Source organism: Apium graveolens, chromosome 7 (assembly GCF_009905375.1).
Source record: "Apium graveolens cultivar Ventura chromosome 7, ASM990537v1, whole genome shotgun sequence".
Lineage (NCBI taxonomy): Eukaryota > Viridiplantae > Streptophyta > Magnoliopsida > Apiales > Apiaceae > Apium > Apium graveolens.
In genome coordinates, this window is record NC_133653.1 from 218,892,612 (window position 1) to 218,912,950 (window position 20,339).

The 20,339-nt window shown below is 33.5% G+C and overlaps 1 protein-coding gene across 9 annotated transcripts; it reads right to left on the reverse strand.

Annotated features, from left to right (window-relative positions):
• Nucleotides 1-849: 849 nt before the first annotated feature.
• LOC141672418 (F-box/FBD/LRR-repeat protein At1g13570-like) lies at nt 850-16,985 on the reverse strand. 9 transcript variants are annotated; one of them, XM_074479016.1, is made up of 10 exons: nt 16,837-16,985; nt 16,114-16,269; nt 14,426-14,608; nt 13,186-13,270; nt 6,411-6,527; nt 5,310-5,450; nt 4,143-4,534; nt 2,427-3,287; nt 2,140-2,295; nt 850-1,336 (listed from the first exon to the last, which is right to left on the reverse strand). In XM_074479016.1, the coding sequence occupies exons 8-10, from the start codon at nt 3,282-3,284 to the stop codon at nt 1,130-1,132; spliced, it is 1,221 nt and encodes a 406-aa protein (XP_074335117.1). In that variant the 5' UTR covers nt 3,285-3,287; nt 4,143-4,534; nt 5,310-5,450; nt 6,411-6,527; nt 13,186-13,270; nt 14,426-14,608; nt 16,114-16,269; nt 16,837-16,985; the 3' UTR covers nt 850-1,129. The 9 variants fall into 9 exon arrangements, with proteins under 9 accessions (XP_074335117.1, XP_074335116.1, XP_074335119.1 ...); XM_074479015.1 differs by having other exon boundaries at nt 16,390-16,983; XM_074479018.1 differs by having other exon boundaries at nt 5,310-5,389; nt 16,114-16,983.
• Between the last annotated feature and the right edge of the window lie 3,354 nt (nt 16,986-20,339).

The window sequence follows — 20,339 nt, forward strand, 5'->3', positions numbered from 1 at the left end:
CTTGAAATTAGCAGAAGCAATGTTACCATTAGGTATATATATATAAATTCCAAGGAAATTAGATCTGGAAATATTAATCGGATCAGAGGTAAAACTCATCATCATCGTATTTGAATTTTAGTTCTTGCTCCTCTATGTACTCCCCTGTAATAGGTTAAGAATCATCTCTATTGTGCAATGTTCCTCACCTAATATTCAATTTAAGTATTGCTTTTAGTTTCGACTACATTAACTTATTCAATCAACTGTTCCCATGCCTTGTTCCGTAATAGTTAAGGGCCTCATCTCCGAATTTTATAAAATGCCAAATCTCATACTCAGATCGACGACGTGTCTAAAACTCCGTACCAGAGTACCACAACATGTGATGTGAGTTTATGTCTATAGAATGGTAAAGAATAAGTGTTTGAGATGTTCACATTCAATTGTATATCAAATAGATGTATATGTAATTTGATAATGATTTAAAAATAATAACTAGCTTCTATAAATTTATGAATTTCTTTGCTAATCTTTTCAACATGAGACAAAGATTTGCCACCCTTTGGGTGCATTCAAATTATCGCCAATAATTTTCTGCACTGTCCATGATAATCAACACGGAAAGATTGTTAATATATTTCAATTAACAAAGTAGGTGTTAAATCAGTGTTCAACCTCCAAATCCAGTTATCCAGTTAAGTTGTCAACTACATTTCAGAATTAATCACTGACACCCAAAAATTTAGCAGTAATCAAAATACAGCAGCCTCCATATTCAAGAGGTGGACCAAGTCCACACTTACTAAGCCTCAGATGAGCTAACAATCAAAAGTACGATAAATAATTAAATAACTCAAAAGAGCTGCATTATCCAGCAATATGTCTGCTGAATATTGCTGTGGTGGTCTAGCCATCAACAAGGGTTTAAAGAGCACTAAACAAGTTCAAGTTTAGACAAAAGACAAGACTAGCCAGCTAGAGGGCTGGTCCACAATTCTATAATTATTACACAGTTTATATCTTTCAACATTTGTTTCCAAATAGATGTAGCCCCTCTACTACTAGCTATCCCCAGATTATCTGCGCAGCCGGAGATGCTCTGGGGAACTGCAACAACTCTCGTAATATTGCCAACTCTTTTCTGGGATTAAAAAAATGCAATGTTGTTGTTTTGAATTTTAATGCATTTAAGTGAAGGGGTAGATGCAAGCAAAAGCTTTACCAACTGTAACTCGGTCACTGAACCAATCATTTCTTGTATCTCCACAGTTTTAAGTTGGTGAGGAATCATGTCAACTGACAACATCGAAGCGTCCAATGAATCCATATTATTGCTGCTATATACTTCAGGGGCCTACATACAAGGTTGAGACAAGAGCACGATATTTATATTTAGTGCCTAGAAGATATAACTGCAATGAAAGTTATGCTAAAAAGAGAAACATTTTAATTTTTTTAGTAAATCTCTGTTAATAAGTTAGTACTTGGACAAATATCAGAAAATTGTATATGCTTGACAGCAGTGATAGTGGAGGATGAAACAGTTTCTGAAATTGGCAATGTCAGAAAATATATTAAAAGATAGAGAAAATCTCACAGATAATATTAAGTAAATCTACTCTTATAATAGACATCATGAGAAATGTTTAGATATCATGTAATTGTTAGAGAGGAAGTGCACGAGGGAAGTGACTGCAATATTTAAGAAATAAATCAATAGATTATCAGTATTATAGAGAAGAGAGCTCACAATGTAAAACTTTCTTTATGATGTATGTACTCCAACTATCCAGACGATTTGCATGTATCAATTTTTTGGCATATCAATCAGTTTCATTTTCTTTTTCTCTTTTTAGTTACGTCTCTTTGTTCATTTCTAGTTTGGAGTTCCAGTCTGTACTCCACTATATTATGAAATCAGAATTTTACAAGAGTTCTAGACTTAGGAATCTTTAATCCGAATTTTCCCTTGTTGGAGAAAACTAATCCAAATTCCTCTCTAGATTCTGAATTTTTCAACACAAACCTTGAAAATCATAAACAAAATGTCCATAAAAAAATAACAAATAATAACAATTAGATAATTTCAAGCACTGGCATTTCTACTATGGGCATATAATTTACTAGACAGCTTGAGATTATAGTACTAGTACTTACCAGTACTAAGCGAAGATAGCGCAGATTAGGAGAGCTTCTGATCAAGCAAAGAGCATTGTGAATATGAACCAGATTTTGTAATCGAACACCTTCTAGATTCAATTTCTCCAGTGTTGTTATAGGCCTCTTCAGTACAGATGCATTTCGTTCTAATGACTATGTATATATATATGTATGGAAAATAAAAAAAGCAAAAAGTGAGACAAATGCTAATTTTTCATTCGTAATGCTAAGCAGATCAGCAAATGACAATACCACTTAATTATATCAGAAAGGTTTTAACTTACCTCGAGGAAAAAGCCATCAAGGTAAAGATTATTGATTCTAGGCATATTGCCAAATAGCTTGTCTAGATTGATGACTTTCTTCATAACATCTGTCTCTCTTCCGAACTCCAATTCCAGAGTTTTAAGCTGCATCTTGGGGGTACACTGAAATAAGTGCCAATCAATTTCTTCACTGTCAACGATAATCAGCCCAGTCAAATTGTTGCAATTTTTGAAATGGGATCCTAAATGTTCAACCCCACTGCAATGAAGTAAAGCCAGCTGCTTGAGCCGAGTCCCAAATGACATGTCACCAGTAATTCTGACCACCACGAGTGTTACATCAATCAAATTACAGAAACCTCCAAATTTAGAGGGTGGATTCAGTATACACTTTACGAGCCACAAACGAGTTAAATTCGAACAAGAAAAGAAAGAAGAGGGCATTTTGTAGTCAACTGGTTCTCTATTAAACAGTTCCAATGTCCTAACACCATTAATTGATATTTTTTTGATCCAAACATTCATACTTTGGTGAAGAGGCAGATGCAGAGGAACATTAAGAATAAATGTCAAAATGGGGCCACTGTGAAGTAAAAGTATATTACTGATGGTTTTTGAAACTTCAGATAGTTGAACTTGTTTATCTTCCGTAGGAAATTTTTTTGAAACAAGTCGGGAGAAAAATTCATCATCAAAGACTAAATTTGGGTACATAATCCATATATCACTCCATGCTTTTGAGAGGACACTAGTTCTTGCTACATCATCAACTGGCAAGCGATCTAGGATTAGATGCTTTAAGTGTATGGGCAAGTTGCTTATTCTATCAACTGTGGCTCCACAATCAAGCCTCCTTGTTTTAGCATTACTGGCCATTATCTGGAGATAAGAGAGGTTGTAATCAAAATGAAAAGGAAATTTAATAGAACCACAGAAGAATTCAGTATTAATCGGTAGTCATTAAAATGATCGTAGCACATTTTTTAAACAGTTATTCACAAAGGTAGAACATTTAAGATTTTGCTAAAATATTACCAAATCAAAATGATTCCTAAAAGCAATCGGAAAGTTCAATGAATCTAAACCAATTAATCTATCCACAATATATGGAAAGCATAAAACTACTGAACATAACAAATGAGCAGTCTATAGGTGAAAGATCTCGACATATGAGGGAAAGTACGATAGTTTATTATGATCCACGAACTGAAATATATATGGATATAAAATTGATTCCAGAATCTATTCATATATACATATATATAGCATTTCACACCTGCATTACAGTGGTTGTGGTAGCAAAAATGGTGATTTACAGATTGCCCATAAGAATTAGCGCCGCGCCAGTGAGGAATAAAAGAGGGTTCTAGGGTTTGAGGAAGAAATTGTTGTATTATGAGGCTTTTTAGTGCCTTGTACTAAGTAGTATTTGGGGATAAGCTATAATAAAAAACCCGAGTTTAGCCAAACCGAATTGAAACCGAGAAAAACCGTTAAAAACCAGACCTGAACTAAAAACGAACCAATTGGTTGACGCGGGCTCAGTTTTGAAATCTAACCGAATTATAAACGCTAAATTTATCTGGAAAATCAAACTCATAGCTAGATTAACCATGTTACAGCTTTAGTTCCACTCACACAAGTTTCTACTTGATATATATTATTGGACAAAACTGCAATGTGTTATATAAGAGTATCATAATTCTAAAATTTCATTTCACAAACTTTATTTACCTCACTCTCTGAAGTGCTGATTAATCACTGTGAAGAAGCTTCTCCTCAGCAGTCCTAACCAACTATTCCCTTCCAAAGACGCAGGCAACTATCCAACAATCTTCCCAAATGTTTGACTCACAAAAACCACGGAACCAACAAATCGTCAAATCCAATTGTCATTCAGAATACACATCAGATTCAGAATCCCCAACATCTCCAGAAATCAAACATTGTAAACAAACACTTAAAAAAATTGTCCCAACCTTATAAGTTATCAAACCCTATACTCCTCCACATCAGATCAGAATCCCCATCATCTAAACCAGCACATATCAACATCATCTCCTCTGCATAAGATATCTTAACTTCCCCTTTTTTCCAATAACTTTCTCCTTTTCCTTGATTTGAATCTATAGAGTGAGACATAGAGATAAACATAATCAATGGCGTCAAATGTTTGGGTTTTGGTTGACTTGGCGGGACTTTATAACAACGAAAGAAAGATGATATGGGAGAAGGTACTGGTTGTTCCAAAAAGCGGGTTTTTTGTATAATTGATATATTTTTTTAAGTTACCAAGGAGATGGAAAATTGATAATCAGACAGAGACCAAGGATAAGAGATTCTCTACAGAGTACATATAACTTCATTGGAATGGAAAAATATAATTTCTTCGCAGTTTTAACTTAAAGTCTTTTAAGTATGCCATTGGTAGAACAATCTCTCCTACAGATCCAAATCAGAAGCTTCCAATTTTCGAATGCGGTAATTATGTTTGCTGACTCTATGTTATTATTAGGAATTTTACATCTATAAGGCCTTTAATAGAAATTAACATAATATAGAAACCAGAAAGCAGGGTGGCCCTAAAGATTTGAGTGTTCTGGACGAATTTTTGAAATATTGCTCCTATTCAAGTTTATATATTGCTCCTATTCAAGATTATATATATATATATATGTATATTCAAATTGGCACAAACTACATACATTCAAATGCATGTGAATAGATGTGCATAAATTCATCTTATGTAGTCCATATGCAAAAAAATTTTGGTGCCCCTCTGGGTAGTGGTGTCCTAGGCGTTCGTTGGTCGCCTTACCCAAGGGCCGGCTCTGACAAAAACTTGTATAGTGTTTGAAAATTATACACACCACTTACAGGTCTAAGTGGACTGAAACTTACTGACATATGACGTTCTTGTAAATTAGAAGAGCTCAAAATAAAGTGAAGAACAACCAATGCTTCTTTAATGTCTTCAAAGCCTACTTGATCCAGTAAAATACTTAATGTGACTTGCCCAAGTTCAGTACCTATACTTAAAAACTGAAAAAAAAGGATGACGAGTGCACAATAACAAGATTGAATATCACTCAGTAAATTTAAAGTGAATATGGGAGAAAAGGATCAGCATCACATGGTCTTAAACATGTCAAGCTAACAGACTTACATGAAAATTTTATCAGCTTACATTTGTAAAGTATGTCAAAGCCTTGCGCTTCTCAGTACACCACCAAGAAACTTGTCAATGTTGCAACCTGAACTTTAGTAATTTTCATACTAACTATAGTATTAAATATGAAATTATGAATTGATAAAATCATATATTTTCTTCATTTAAGTTACAGAAATTAGCATTATTGTTATGTACTATGCACAAATTACATATCCTAACATATAAGTTGTTGTCTATGATGCATTTTTGGAATAATAGTACTACCATTAAATACAATCATATATTGTTATTCATCTGGCATTTGTGCCCGTGGAAGGTCTCGCACAAGTCTTGTATATGAATTGTTTTTATTCTTTTTTATGTAATTGTATCATTACTACATGACTATTGTTGAAAATATTGAATGGTCAAAATTTTAAACACAATTACACAATAAATAAGTAGCAGTTCTTGACACAAAAAGAAGCTCAATTTCCACCTTGAGAGTTTTTATTTTATTTGACACCCTTCTACCTTACGTGTTTGTTGCTAAAGAAATTTAGAAAAATGCATTATAGAGGAATGAGTTCACATATTATAGATAATAGTGATCCTGCAGTTCCTACGGCAAAGACCGCAGCCATGAACACGAGGTCCCCATCGGCAAGAGCATGAACAAGTAACATAGTCTACAAGTGGCTGGTCTACTCCTAGGATCCTCTGAGATAAATTGCGTGCCATAGTTGTAATTTGTAATTACAAGCTATTACAAGTATACGGAAAACTTCACTCTTTTCCAAATTAAAAACTATATTTTACATAACAAGTTTTACTACTGATAGAGGACTTACCTCACATCTCCAAAACTAAATTGAACAATCATGTTTCCTCCTTGTCTCATTCTGCTGCTTGTTCCATCGCCTATCCTTCTTCTACCCAAACTATAACTGCACCTCCGCCTCCGCTAACTATCATTAAAAAGGTATGTGTAAATGATTGTAAGTGTGTGTCTCCTATGATAATTTATTTTCTAAAGTTTTAATTGTTATAAAAATTGATGATATTTAGGGTTATCAGCGAGCCCTTGTTGCATGTTTTGGAATTTTATTTATAAATGTATTATAGGTCCTTAGAATGAAGCTTAAAGTAGAAATACTGTATGATTATATTTAAATAATCTAGGTATTTGATGTATAAAACAGACTATAATTTTATTTCTTTAACATATAATTCATCCGGAGGATTCTTCAAACCTATCCTGTCCCTAGAATTTCTATCGCTAGACATCTTCCCAACCGAGCTTGGATTAAACTGAACAAGTTTATCTCTTGGTGCGATACAAAAGACGACTTCAAAAAACATTCTGAGTCAGTCAAGATAAAATCTGTTTATCAACCCCAAAGAGATTCAGCGAGTGAACTAGAGTTCTGTCAAAGGCCACGCGAATTCAAGCATTTCCCCCAAAAAAATAAAATTAAAAACATTCTCTCTATCCGAAAGCCTAACCACATTCGTAGGCCGACAATTTGTCTGGCACAGAAGAGATAATTGTATAAAGCAAGAGGATTATGACCAAATAAAAATTGTTTCACAATTAAAAGCAGGTGAAAGAAAGGTAATGCAAGATCACCTTCGTGGTTTTGATTCTCTGTACTAAGTCTTTCAAAGTTTAGAATTCCTTTAACAAGATATAAATGAATTAAATAAACTCTCATCATGATACTACTAGAAAAACGTCAATAGACATCGGTCACTAACCGATGTTAAAAGTTTTCCCAACCGATGTCTATGCGGTTTAAATTTTATTGGCCCAGACATATAATGAAGAATAAAGTGGAGCTCTCAAGAAAAATCATTTTAATCATTTCATAATTATAAGAAGTGTTAAGGGTGGTGTAGTATTATCCTATCTTTTGTCAACCTTCTACAGTAGGTTGTTATTTCTCGACTTATGTGATGGTCAGTTAGTGACGGCTAATGTCCTTGAGTAGTGATGAATAAGGGCGGTGGCCTTGTATGAGACAGAACAGATTATCAGAGTTATTCCAGAAATTATTTTGCTCTGCATTTACCTTGTTTCTTCACCTTGCTTTCTGTAAAACTATCATGGTATTAGAGCTGCAGGTGTTGATAGCATAAAGAAAAATCATTTTCCAAATCTGTTCATAGTCACCAAGGTTGTTCATACTCTCAGTCATGACAACCGGTAACAAATTTTCGTTTACAGACCTTCAAAACCCATTATTTATTCATCCTTCTGATGGACCTACATCCATTAGTGTTACCAAACTTCAAGGAGCAGCTGACTATCGCACATGGAGAAGATTTATGGAGATTCAGCTTGCCTCAAAAAGAAAACTGGGGTTTGTTGAAGGTACTGTACTAAGGAGAACCACAGATGCAACTGATGCTCTACAATGGGATACATGTAATAACACGGTCCTTTCATGGATCCATAACAACATCAGCGATGCAATAAAAACATCAGTGTTGTTCATAAATTCTTCTGCAGAGATCTGGAAGCAGCTTGAGAAGAGGTTCCAACTACGCAATGGATCAAGAAAGTACAAACTCAGTAAAGATTTGTACAGCCTGAAACAAAATGGCAAACCCCTGGTTGAATATTACAGTAATCTCAGTGCTTTATGGGATGAATTGGAAGCCATGAGTGACTTACCCACTATCTCAACCACAACTGATGAAGTCACAACCTTACTGAAAGCTATTCAGGTACAAAAAAATGAGTCTCGACTATTTCAATTTCTTAATGGATTGGATGAACATTTTGGCCCACAGCGGAGCCAACTATTAATGTTCTCACCACTGCCAAGTGTGGAGATGGCATGTTCAGTAATACAACAAGAAGAATCTCAGCGAGATACTCTTCAAAATAGAGGTGAAGAGGATATCTCAGCTATGTTTAGCAAGGGCTTAGCAGGTGTGCATTCAGACAAATATGTGGTGTGCACTGTGTGCAAACGCAAGGGACACTCAGCTGATAAGTGTTGGACCATTGTAGGCTACCCAAAGTGGTATAATAAACCTGCAGGTACAGGTAATAGTGCTGGTAGATGGAATGACAGAGGTGGAGGCAGATCTGGAAATGCTCCATGGACTAGCAACGTGAACTGTGTTGGAAGTGACCGGGAGTCCCCTAACGTAGTCATAACACATCAACAATTTGAACAACTCTTGAAGCTAATTCCTGGAAATATAAATACTCAAACCACTGAAGAAGATATGGACACACCATTCTCAGGTATGATTACTAGCAATGCTGTTGAGTCTTTAGTACAAGAGTGGATTGTAGATTCTGGAGCATCTGATCACATGTCATGTTCATTGAATTTGTTGCATAACATTAAACCTGCACCATCCCATCTCACTATTAAGCTTCCTACTGGTACTACTACTCACATAACACACATTGGTGATGCTAAACTCAGCTGTGGATTAATTCTATTGAATGTCTTGTTTGTACCACACTTCACACACAACCTCTTATCCGTTACTAAGCTCAGCAAAGACAACAAATGTGATGTTTTATTTGGGGAAAGAAAATGTATGGTAGTGAATTCTGCGTCAAGAAAGACATTGTGTGTTGGACAACTTAGAAAAGGCCTGTACTACCTGAATGATGTGATTCTACCTTTTAATGACAATAAGATGTGTACTCCCACTTCTAAGCCTAGTTCACTTGTTGCTACTAGTTCCTCTGCTGCTGCTGCTGCTGCTGCTAGTGACATGTATACTACTTGGCATAATCGTTTTGGACATGCTTCTGATTCAACCTTGAGATATGCTACCTGTGTCAAACCTTTGATCCCACAACAGCCAAAAATCTGCTTGATATGCCCTTTATCGAAATTCACAAAACAACCCTACTCTCTAAGTTCTTCACATGCCACAAAACCTTTCGACTTAGTGCACATAGACATATGTGGGGCGTACAAAGTGTGTACCAAACTCAAATATAAATATTTTATGACAATAGTCGATGATCATTCTCGAATGACTTGGCTATACCTCTTGCAATACAAATCTGATTACTACCAAACTATACAAACCTTTCATCACCATGTTGCAACTCAGTTTGAAAGCCCAATCAAAGTCATCAGGAGTGACAATGCCCCTGAATTTAGTGACTATACCTGCAAAAAATTCTTGGCTGACAATGGTATTATTCATCAAACGTCATGTGCTCACCGGCCTTATCAAAATGCACGAGTAGAACGAAAACACAGACATGTGTTGGAAGTTGCTCGTGCCCTGAAATTTCAATCAAATTTGCCCCCATCTTACTGGGGAGATTGTGTTCTAACAGCTGCACACATCATAAACAGGACTCTTGATTCATGTCAGTCCTTATGAAGTTTTATACAAAGAGCCACCTGATTATGATGGACTAAAAACATTTGGGTGTCTGGCAATAGCATCACCTCCAGGAGTTGTTTCTGATAAGTTCCAACCTAGAGCTGTTATGTGCATATTTGTTGGATATCCTGCCGGAAAAAAGGTATTCAAGCTCCTCGTACTAAACTCAATGACTCCATTTGTGTCCAGAGACGTGAAATTCTATGAACACATTTTTCCTCCACAATTCAACACCCTCAACATTCTTGAATCCTGTTCCTTCAGAAACTCTACCAAACATCCCCACATTTGAGTTTGATGAGTTCACCCAACTGCTGAATGACGAACATCAAGAGAGCTCTCAAGAAACACAGTCCCCGGTGAATAATACAGAACCATCAGCTGAACCAACTGACCAAGATCAAAACACAAGTTCTGCACCAACACTGTTGAGAAGATCTCTAATACAGACTAAACCACTGGATGCTTACATTACCAAGCCGTCCTCATCATCTACAACTTTGTGTGCAACTGTAGCCACTCAAGAAGTGCAGCCTACATTTCAGTGCTTTGTTACATCAATTGTTAAAACTGAAGACCCTAAGACATTCTACCAAGCTATTGAACAACAACATTGGATAGATGCCATGAATGTAGAATTGGAAGCACTTGAAGCAAATGACACTTGGGATGTGACCACTTTGCCTTCTAATAAAAAGGCCATTGGGTGTAAATGGTTGTATAAGACGAAGTTCAAGTCAGATGGAAGCATCGAAAGATTTAAAGCACGGTTGGTCATTTTAGGTTGTAAACAAGTTTATGGGGTGGATTATGAAAACACATTCGCTCCTGTGGCCAAAATGACTACTATCAGGGCTCTCTTGGCTGTAGCTGTTGTTAATGACTGGATGGTGGTACAAATGGACGTTACAAATGCTTTTTTGCACGGTGAATTAGAGGAGATTGTGTGCATGAAAATGCCAGTAGGATACACACACGTAGGATGCAGAATTTATAAAGAGAAGAGAGACTCTACAACCAAAACTACGCCTTTGACTGTGTGTAGACTCAAAAAATCCCTCTACGGTTTGAAGCAAGCGCCAAGGAATTGGTTTTCAAAGCTGTCTATTACCCTTATTGGTCTAGGCTTTGTACAATCAAAGTCTGATTATAGCTTATTCACTCTTACTAATGATAGCTCCATTACCTTAGTTCTTGCCTATGTAGACGACTTGCTGATAACTGGGAACTCAGGGTCTGAAATTGATTATCTTAAAAGAATGTTGTCTGCCAAATTTCACATGAAGGATCTTGGTGAGCTTCGATATTTTTTGGGACTTGAAGTGAATATAAATGATGCAGGTTTTTTCGTCTCTCAACACAAGTACCTAGTTGACATCCTTAAAGAATTTAACATGCAAGCTGCAACTCCAATAAAGATTCCCATAGATGTGCATCTCAGACTCACTAAAGAAAAAGGTAACCCATTGCGAGATCCTCACCCTTATCAGCGTCTTCTTGGAAAATTGATATATCTAACCGTTACCCGACCTGATATTGTGTTCACAGTTCATATTTTGACTCAGTTTATGCAACAACCTAGTGATGCTCATATGCAGGATGCACTGCATTTACTCAGGTACCCAGTTGGAACATCTACCCAGGGCATCTTATTGGCATCCACGTCAGCTGCCCAACTGCATGCATACAGTGACAGTGATTGGGCAACATGTCCCATGACTCGACGATCAACGACTTGATTCTGCATACTATTTGGTTCTAGTCCAATCTCCTGGAAAACCAAAAAAACAGGCAGTCGTAGCTCGTTCATCTGCAGAGGCAGAGTATCGTGCCATGGCACTTACCTCTTGTGAAGTTACATGGTTACAAGCCTTGCCGAAAGATTTGGGACTTTACAATCTACCTCCTGCAATGCTACACTGTGATAACAAATCAGCCATTGCTATTGCTTCCAACCCGGTTCTACATGAACGAACGAAACATGTTGAAGTTGATTGTCACTATATTCGTGATAAAATCAACTCAGGAACTATCATCGCTACTCATACTCCAACACACTCTCAACTAGCAGATGTTTTGACCAAAGGTCTCTCCGCAAAACAACACTTTTATCTCTTGTCCAAGCTTGGTGTCCAGTCTCGACTTCCTACCAAGCTTGACGGGGAGTAATGAAGAATAAAGTGGAGCTCTCAAGAAAAATCATTTTAATCATTTCATAATTAAAAGAAGTGTTAAGGGTGGTGTAGTATTATCCTATCTTTTGTCAACCTTCTGCATTAGGTTTATGTGATGGTCTGTTAGTGACATCTAATGTCCTTGAGTAGTGATAAATAAGGGTGGTGGCCTTGTATGAGACAGAACAGATTATCAGAGTTATTCAAGAAATTATTTTGCTCTGCATTTACCTTGCTTCTTCACCTTGCTTTCTGTAAAACTATCAATATGGACACTGAAGTAAAATGTAAGACTCTGTTTCTTTACTCAAGTCTCAATATTTCGGACAAATATTTGAACCTCGACTTATTAGCAGTGAGAAGTGTGGTACTGCTGGACGAAACCACAGATCAGTTATAATTTATACATATATATATATACGGATCTATTAAGTTTATATCATCTTGTACATCTGTAAAATAGAGTAACTTGTAGATGGTTAGTCTTTAGTTAGTTAAGATAGAAGTGTAGCTTAGTCTTTTTCATTCTGCTTTAACATTCCTGTATAAATACTCTGTAATCTCTCACTTTGTAATTAGAAAATTCATTTTCATTTCTTACTTTCTCTCTCTAAAAGATCAGCCACACAACTGTCCAGGTGCATATGATAATTTGATAATAATATGATAATAAAATACTGACTTATAAAAACCTGCATACAAACCTGCATACAAATACACTTGTAATCATAAAAGTAGCATATATCTTAATGAAAATGAAAAACCAAAAGAATATCAGATATATAGCCATTTGACTATTGAAGTGTACCTTATTTTGTTTAAGATGCTATTCATTCAGGAACAGGGTTAAAAAAATTTGTCCATCATGATCCTTTTTCAGTTTTACATACACAAATGAAGGTATGTTGCGATTAAAAAAGGCTAAAATCTAAAATTGTATTCAATATAAAATTTCAAAAAATATTGACCGCATTCAAAGATTTATTTACCAAAAATGTAAGTCATCGTGCAGAAAATTTGACAATGTGTTGAAAAGCAGAAAGTTAATCTTTTAGGCAGTAGTTAACGAAGTACATACTTTATTTTTGGGATCTACAATCGATCGACGACCAGAAGAGGAGTATGGGTAGGGCTTTGCTGTCCATCATCATCACTGGCGGGAGCTGCATAATAAAAAGTTAAAAACATATCTTACAAGAATGAGAGGTCTGTAGCAGGTAGAAACTCTACTTGATGTGTAATGTATATAACTGTTTTTGACTCCAAAACCCCAGGAAGCACTCCTGTAACGAAATACTTGTCAAGTGATGTGATGATATAATTACCCGTTCAAAAAGAAGAAAGAGCAAAACATAGAATATGATATACAGTAGAATTGCTGACCTGTTATTTTTACTGGAAAAGAAGAATGTTAATAGATGAATACTCAGTATTTTACATTTTCATATTCTTATAGTTATAAATGAATTGTACTGGATAGATGATTATCTTAAAAACATGTGATCCGATATGAGGATCTATTCACTAAATTGATCATCATGATTAACTTATGAAGATGTGATTCCTATGAGCATCCACTACACTTATTAAATTTTTTAAATATACCCGAATCTTGGTACAGAGCACAGACAACTCCCCTCTCACCCTTTACTATTTGATCCAAACGAAAGAATTTATATAATTGGGTTAGAACTTCAAAAAAATCCTTCTAAAATATAAGTAGAAAGGTGGGAGAAAATCGGGATGACAGAAATAGTGAAGTACAGGAGCGAGGGAGCCAAGCAGGTGCTAGGCGAAAGCAGGAATGATCGTTAAGTTTGGGGATGGCGAAGTGTTGATGTTGGCTCAGAGAGGTTTGGAGGGGCAGATTTGTCTTTCCATACTAAATAAATTTGCTCATGATAAGTAGTAGTGTATAATAGAAATATTGGACAGTGGATTTGCAACTAAACCTTCAAAAACTAAGATTATCTAATAATGTGTACAGATTTGTAAAACCTGCAATAATCTTCTATATATACCTATGTAGGAAAAATCTTAGGCTGTACACATGCCTTCCTACAAACAGCGTAATCTCATTTTACTATTTTTTTAAGCATCCACTAATTTATCTATCAACAAGACTGACGCTCTCCCCTCTCTCACATTTACACGTCTGAAACTTCTACTTTATCGGGTTAACTAACATGGCTTTACAGTAAAATAAAAGAATTTGTTTGATAAATGTTACAATTTTGTAATTAAATTTTTGTTCAGTCGTCTGAGAGACTCACACAACTGTTATCGAATACAAGTTGTGCCAGGGTAGCCGGTTTTACCTGCATTTGCTAACCAAAATGCAACATCCTTTATTGGCAGTTTTCTAAGCACAATTGTAATAATGGTTTGGCCTTTGAGGCAGATTGCTCATAACATCATACTCTGACAAGTTACGCCTGGAGTAAATCTTTGAGATCACGCCTGTATTTACTCCAAATCAGGCCCGTCCAAAGTCACCATAGCTACCATCACAAAATTTTAATATTTTTAATCTGAACGAGAACAATGATGTCATAACGTTATTTTAAATGAAATGTCAACATTTAGACGGAACATAAAATTGATTTAGTTTCTGACACATCAAAATAAGCCCAAAAAAAATGTATAAACTTGGACCAAGAAATAATCGCCGGACAATTTTTTTTGGTTTTGTCTTCTAAAGAGGCTAGTGTGCTAATAAATTATTGATAAAAATAAGAGCTAAATTTAAGTACAATAAAGTAGATTTACATAAACGATATTCAACACTTTGGATAAAGATAATTAAGAAATTCATGATCTAAAAACATTAGATAAAGACAGGTGCACAATCAACTTCACTATAAAGATATACTTAGATATAAAATTGTAACTAACCTGCACTGGGCATTATTGCCTACATTGCTACAAGTTACAAGTGCACTTAAATAACAGAGGTATAATGTACAAAACATAAAAATCATCCCAGAAGCAGAGAACAAACATTGTCATTATACAAGAACTACATATCATACCAAGGAGATATTGAATGAACTAAATAAAAAAACTTGTAGCAAAAATTTCAGTCATGCATTAAAAAGTACGAAAATTAATGAAATAACTAAAAAGGGCTGTATCATCCAGCAATATGTCTGCTGAATATAGCTGCGGTCTAGCCACCAACAAGGGTTCGAGGAGCACTAAACCAGTTCAAGATTAGACAAAAGACAAGATTAACCGGCTAGGTTCACGATTCTTTAATTAATACACAGTTTATATTTTCCAACAGCTGTTTCCAAACAGATCTTACCCCCTCTACTACTATTTATCCCCAGATAATTTGTGCAGCCGTGGATGCTCTGGGGAACTGCAATAACTCTCGTAAAATCACCAACTCTTTTCTGGGATCATAAATTGCAAGGCTATCCTTCTGAAGTTTAATCCATTTAAGTGAAGGGCTAGATGCAAGCAAAAGCTTAACGAACTGTAACTCAGTCCCTGAATCAATCATATCTAGTATCTCCATAGTTTTAGGTTGGTGTGGAATCATGTCAAACCAACAATACTGAAGGGACCAATGATTCCATTTCATCGTTGTTATATCTTTCAGTGGCCTACATACAAGGTTAAGAGCATGGTATTTATAAATATGCAAAATTTATTTACATAGCACCTAATAATTATTAATGGAATTAAAGTTGTGATGCAAAGAGAAATATTGTAAATATTTTTAGTAAATCTCTGTTGATAATAAGTTAGTACTTGGCCGAATATCAGGAAGTTGTAAATGCATGACATCAGGGATATTAATAAGTCGAATGAATGATATATGGAATCTAAATTTTACAAGAATTTTACAATTTCTCTATGGATTCTGAGTATATCAGCACAAACCTTAAATTTTGAAAACAGATGGTTCATCAAAAAATACAAACAATTACAATTTTATAATTTGAAGCACTGGCATATGATTTACTAGACAACTTGAGATTTTAGTACAAATACTTACCAGTATTAGGCGAAGGTATCGCAGATTGGGAAAGCTTTTGATCAAGAAAAAATCTTTGTGAATCTGAACCATATTTTCTAATTGAACACATTCAAGATTCAATTTCTCCAGTGTTGTTATAGGCCTTTTCAATAGAGCTGCATCTCGTTCTAAAGACTATATATACATATATGGATGCAAAATTAAAAAAAAAAAAACAAAAAGTGAGACACGTAATGTTAATCAAAATATTCAATGACAATACCAGTTCAACAAATTAGTAAGGTTTTAACTTACCTTTAGAAAAAAAACCATCAAGGTAAAGGGTATTGATTCTAGGCATAGTACCAAATAACTTGTCTGGACTGATGACTTCCTTCATAATATTTTTCATTCTTGCCAACATTAATCCCAGCGTATTAAGTAGAAAAATTTACCATTTTGCAAAATTTCCCAATTCCTAATGATTCCTAACTTTACAAATCCAAACCAATCAATTGAACCAGAATACATGCAAATCATAAAACTACTTATTTTAAAATTTGAACAAATGTAGGTGAAAGATCTCAACATAAAAGCTAAAGTACGATAATTCATTACGATTCACAAACTGAAAGGTAAATTAACCATGTTACAGCTTTAGTTCCAGATTACACAAGTTTTTATCCGCTATATATATTGACCAAACTGTAATGTTATATATAAGTCATAATTCTGAATTTTCATTACAGAGACGTTATTTACCTCACCAATACGGTAGAAGATTGTACATAAATTATAGGAAAATTATAAGCCAAATAACCCAGCTTCTTGATTTTCAAATCCTTAATCAAGAGGCAAAATCAACTCACGTCACTAAGCTTCCTGCTGGAGATAGGGATCTCAGGTCTTTTCAACTCGCACCATTCGTAGATTATAGAATTTTTACTGGGACACCAAGCGACACGAATAATTAGTATCTCTAATTAAAAATTTGGTACACGAACATTAAAGTACATGGACACGAAAAAATACGAAGTATCGGGTTTGAGTTTCTAATATAGGTACACGACACGGAACGAAAGTATACGGAATAAATAAATAATTAAAATTTTAAAAATATATAATATACATATATATAATAAATACCAAATATGAATTTTACCTATTCGAAATAACATATATATATATATATATTTGTAAATATTAAAATATATTTTATTTTCCCTAACTATGTGTGTGAGCACTTCAACATTTAATTATATATTACATTTTTCAACAATTAATATTTTTCGTATATAATCCGTGTATTTTAGTGTACTAAAACGGGTAAACACGAATATATTAGTTTCGGGTTAGTGTCACCAAATTGGTACACGAATGCAAATCCGGGTCGGATTCGAGTTTAAGATTTGTTATACGAAAATACAAAAATACACAGAACGTCTATACACGACACAGAATATTGGCAGGCCTATCTGTGCATATACTATTAAGTGTTATAATATAAAATGCATAATTAAATTATAAGCCACAAATATATAAAAACTTATAAGTATACAAGTATTTTGAGGTCAGAATTTTTTGAATTAAAAACCAAAATACCTACCATTTGGGGTTAGTGTCCAAACGGACCGTTTGACGGGAGTGCCCGCCCAAAATGCCCGCTGAAGATGCATTCTGTACATGCGCATTCACTTTATTTAAAAAATAACAAAAAATACGCATCACAGGAATACGTATTCACTTTTGTCTTTTAGTGAATACGCATTTTTTTAATGCGTATTTTTTTAATTTTTAAAAGAATATGCATGTACATGATGTATATTTTTTATTTTTTAAAAAAATGAGTATGCATGTCCTGGATGCGTATTTAACGGGTATTTTGGGCGAATGTACCGTCAGTAGGCATTTTGGACAGTTGGAGCTGAAAGTTAGTTTATTTTGAACATTCTTTCGAATTTTTTTACTTAAGTTAATTAAGATAAATAATTTTTACATATAATTTTCTTAATTCATGAATAAATTTAAATAACATTTACAAACATATATTTTAAAATAAAAATTAATAAAAAAGTGAAAAATTAAAATAAATTGAGAAAAAATACGGCGTTATCAACATTCAACTATCAGTTTATAAGTTGTAAATTCGACTTATAAGTTGGGTTGATGAACACTCGTAGATGAACACTCGTCGATAAGTAATTACGGGCTTATAACTCAATAAGATACTTATTTGGTGGCGGCCAAACAGACCCTAAAACTCTCCCTACGCCCTTATTTTGATTATCTTCTATACTTATTTTAAGCCAGATAATTTTTTTAAATAATTAATTTTATATAATTGGAGTTATTTACAAATATGAGAAAATAAACAATAAAAAACAGAAACTATACTTCATATTTTTGGAAAATTTAGCCAGGACCTCTATAATTACTTAACTATTGGACATAGTTTTCATATGCTAAACTTCAACTCGTTCTGTCATAATTTCTTCCTAATTGTTTTATTCCTTTTATTATAAATATATTATTAATATATAAAATTATTAAGTAAATAATATTATAGACTTATTAACACTGTCCTAACCAAAAAAATTTACCAAGCGATTTTTTTCCGCAATGCCTAATATATTTCATGGCCTTTCTTTAAGAGGAACCCTCATATGTAGAATTAGAGAGAACTGTTGATTTTATTATAAAATTTCATGAAAAGTTGTAAAAATTTATTTCAAAAAAATAAAGTTTGAAATTCATTTAGAATAATAATTATATTTGAATATAATAAAAAGTTTAACAATTGAAATTTGAAAAAAAATTGATTTTAAATTTAATTCTACTATGAAATAATTTTGGATAAGTGTGTTTTTATTATGATTGTACAACAAAACCATTTTAAACTATTTTATTAAATTTTAATAACTTTTCAAATAAAAAAATTGTGCAACTTTTTTTATAAATTGTTAATTAAAATTTGTAATGGTGAAAGATGAAATAAATTATGTCTTATATATTTTTTAAATAATGGTTCTGTACGAATTCTACATAATAGAGTTCTCAATAGATTGTCACCCTGTATTTAATATATCAAACATAAAAATCTGCTTGATATTCATTAAGAAGTCAAAATATATAAAAAAATTGTTAAATAAAATATAGTAAACTTGCACTATTGATAAGTCATACAATCTATTAGGGATGTCAAAAAAAATCGAAAAATCCAATATTCGTCCTAAAAATCCGCATTCATATCCGAAATAAAGTGGATATTATCCGTATCCGAAACAAAGAGGATATTATCCGTATTCGAATCCGACGATTACCGAATCGAATACAGATATAGACTTATTCGTATCCGATAATATCTAAATCCAAATATATATATATGTATATATATTACATTTAAATAATTTAAAATTTATTAAATTAAATTTATAGTGTGTGTATGTGTGTGTGTGTATATATATATTAATATTATGTTTATACATTTTTTTTTATAATTGTAAAATTGTATAGACATATATAAAAAATTATTTGAGTTCAACAATTTAAATATAACAATTATATTGAAAAGATAAATAAAATTAAATTATTAAAAAATCAAAATATGATTAAATCACTTTAACTCTTATTTTGTTTTTAAAAATGAATTTTTATTTTTTACTATATTTTTTCAATTTAAATATAAAAATAAAAATCTGATCGAAAACCAGATTCAGATTTGGAAATTATCCGTATCCAGTTAGTATTCGTCGGAAACGGATTCAGATATTATTTTTTAAATATTTCTGGATTCGGATACGGATACAGATACTAATTTTCTGATTCGAATTATGATTCAAATAATAGCAGATCCGCATCTGAATTATCCGTTTGACAGCCCTACCATATATATCTAAACTGAGAGTGTTTAATTTATTAATTATCATCATTATTCTCACAAAAATAAAAATGATGACTTCAATTATTTTATTGGAAGGTTAATCATTATCCTATATCCCATTAAATTTATTCATAATTAAATAAAGATAATAATAATTTCTTGTGCATATTTAATTAAATATATAGTTACCAAATTGATATCCAAAATAGTTCCGAAATGCCACTTGTCATGATTTGATTGTGTACAACTCAATTTAATAACAGTGTACCCCAGCATTCACATAAATTTCCATAATCACATCCTCCCAAATTTCCAAGTCCATGTTATCACATCAATTGAGACCAAATTTTGGTATCTAATTTGATATCTCTAGCACTTCTCTTTT

What these genes read in the sequence shown, in the direction of transcription:
- LOC141672418 (XM_074479012.1), bottom strand. An exon ending in TTGATGGCTTTTTCCTCGAG is followed by an intron (nt 2,296 to 2,426) that starts GTAAGTTAAAAC and finishes ATATATACATAG; the next exon opens with TCATTAGAACGAAATGCATC. An exon ending in GCTATCTTCGCTTAGTACTG is followed by an intron (nt 1,337 to 2,139) that starts GTAAGTACTAGT and finishes CCTTGTATGTAG; the next exon opens with GCCCCTGAAGTATATAGCAG.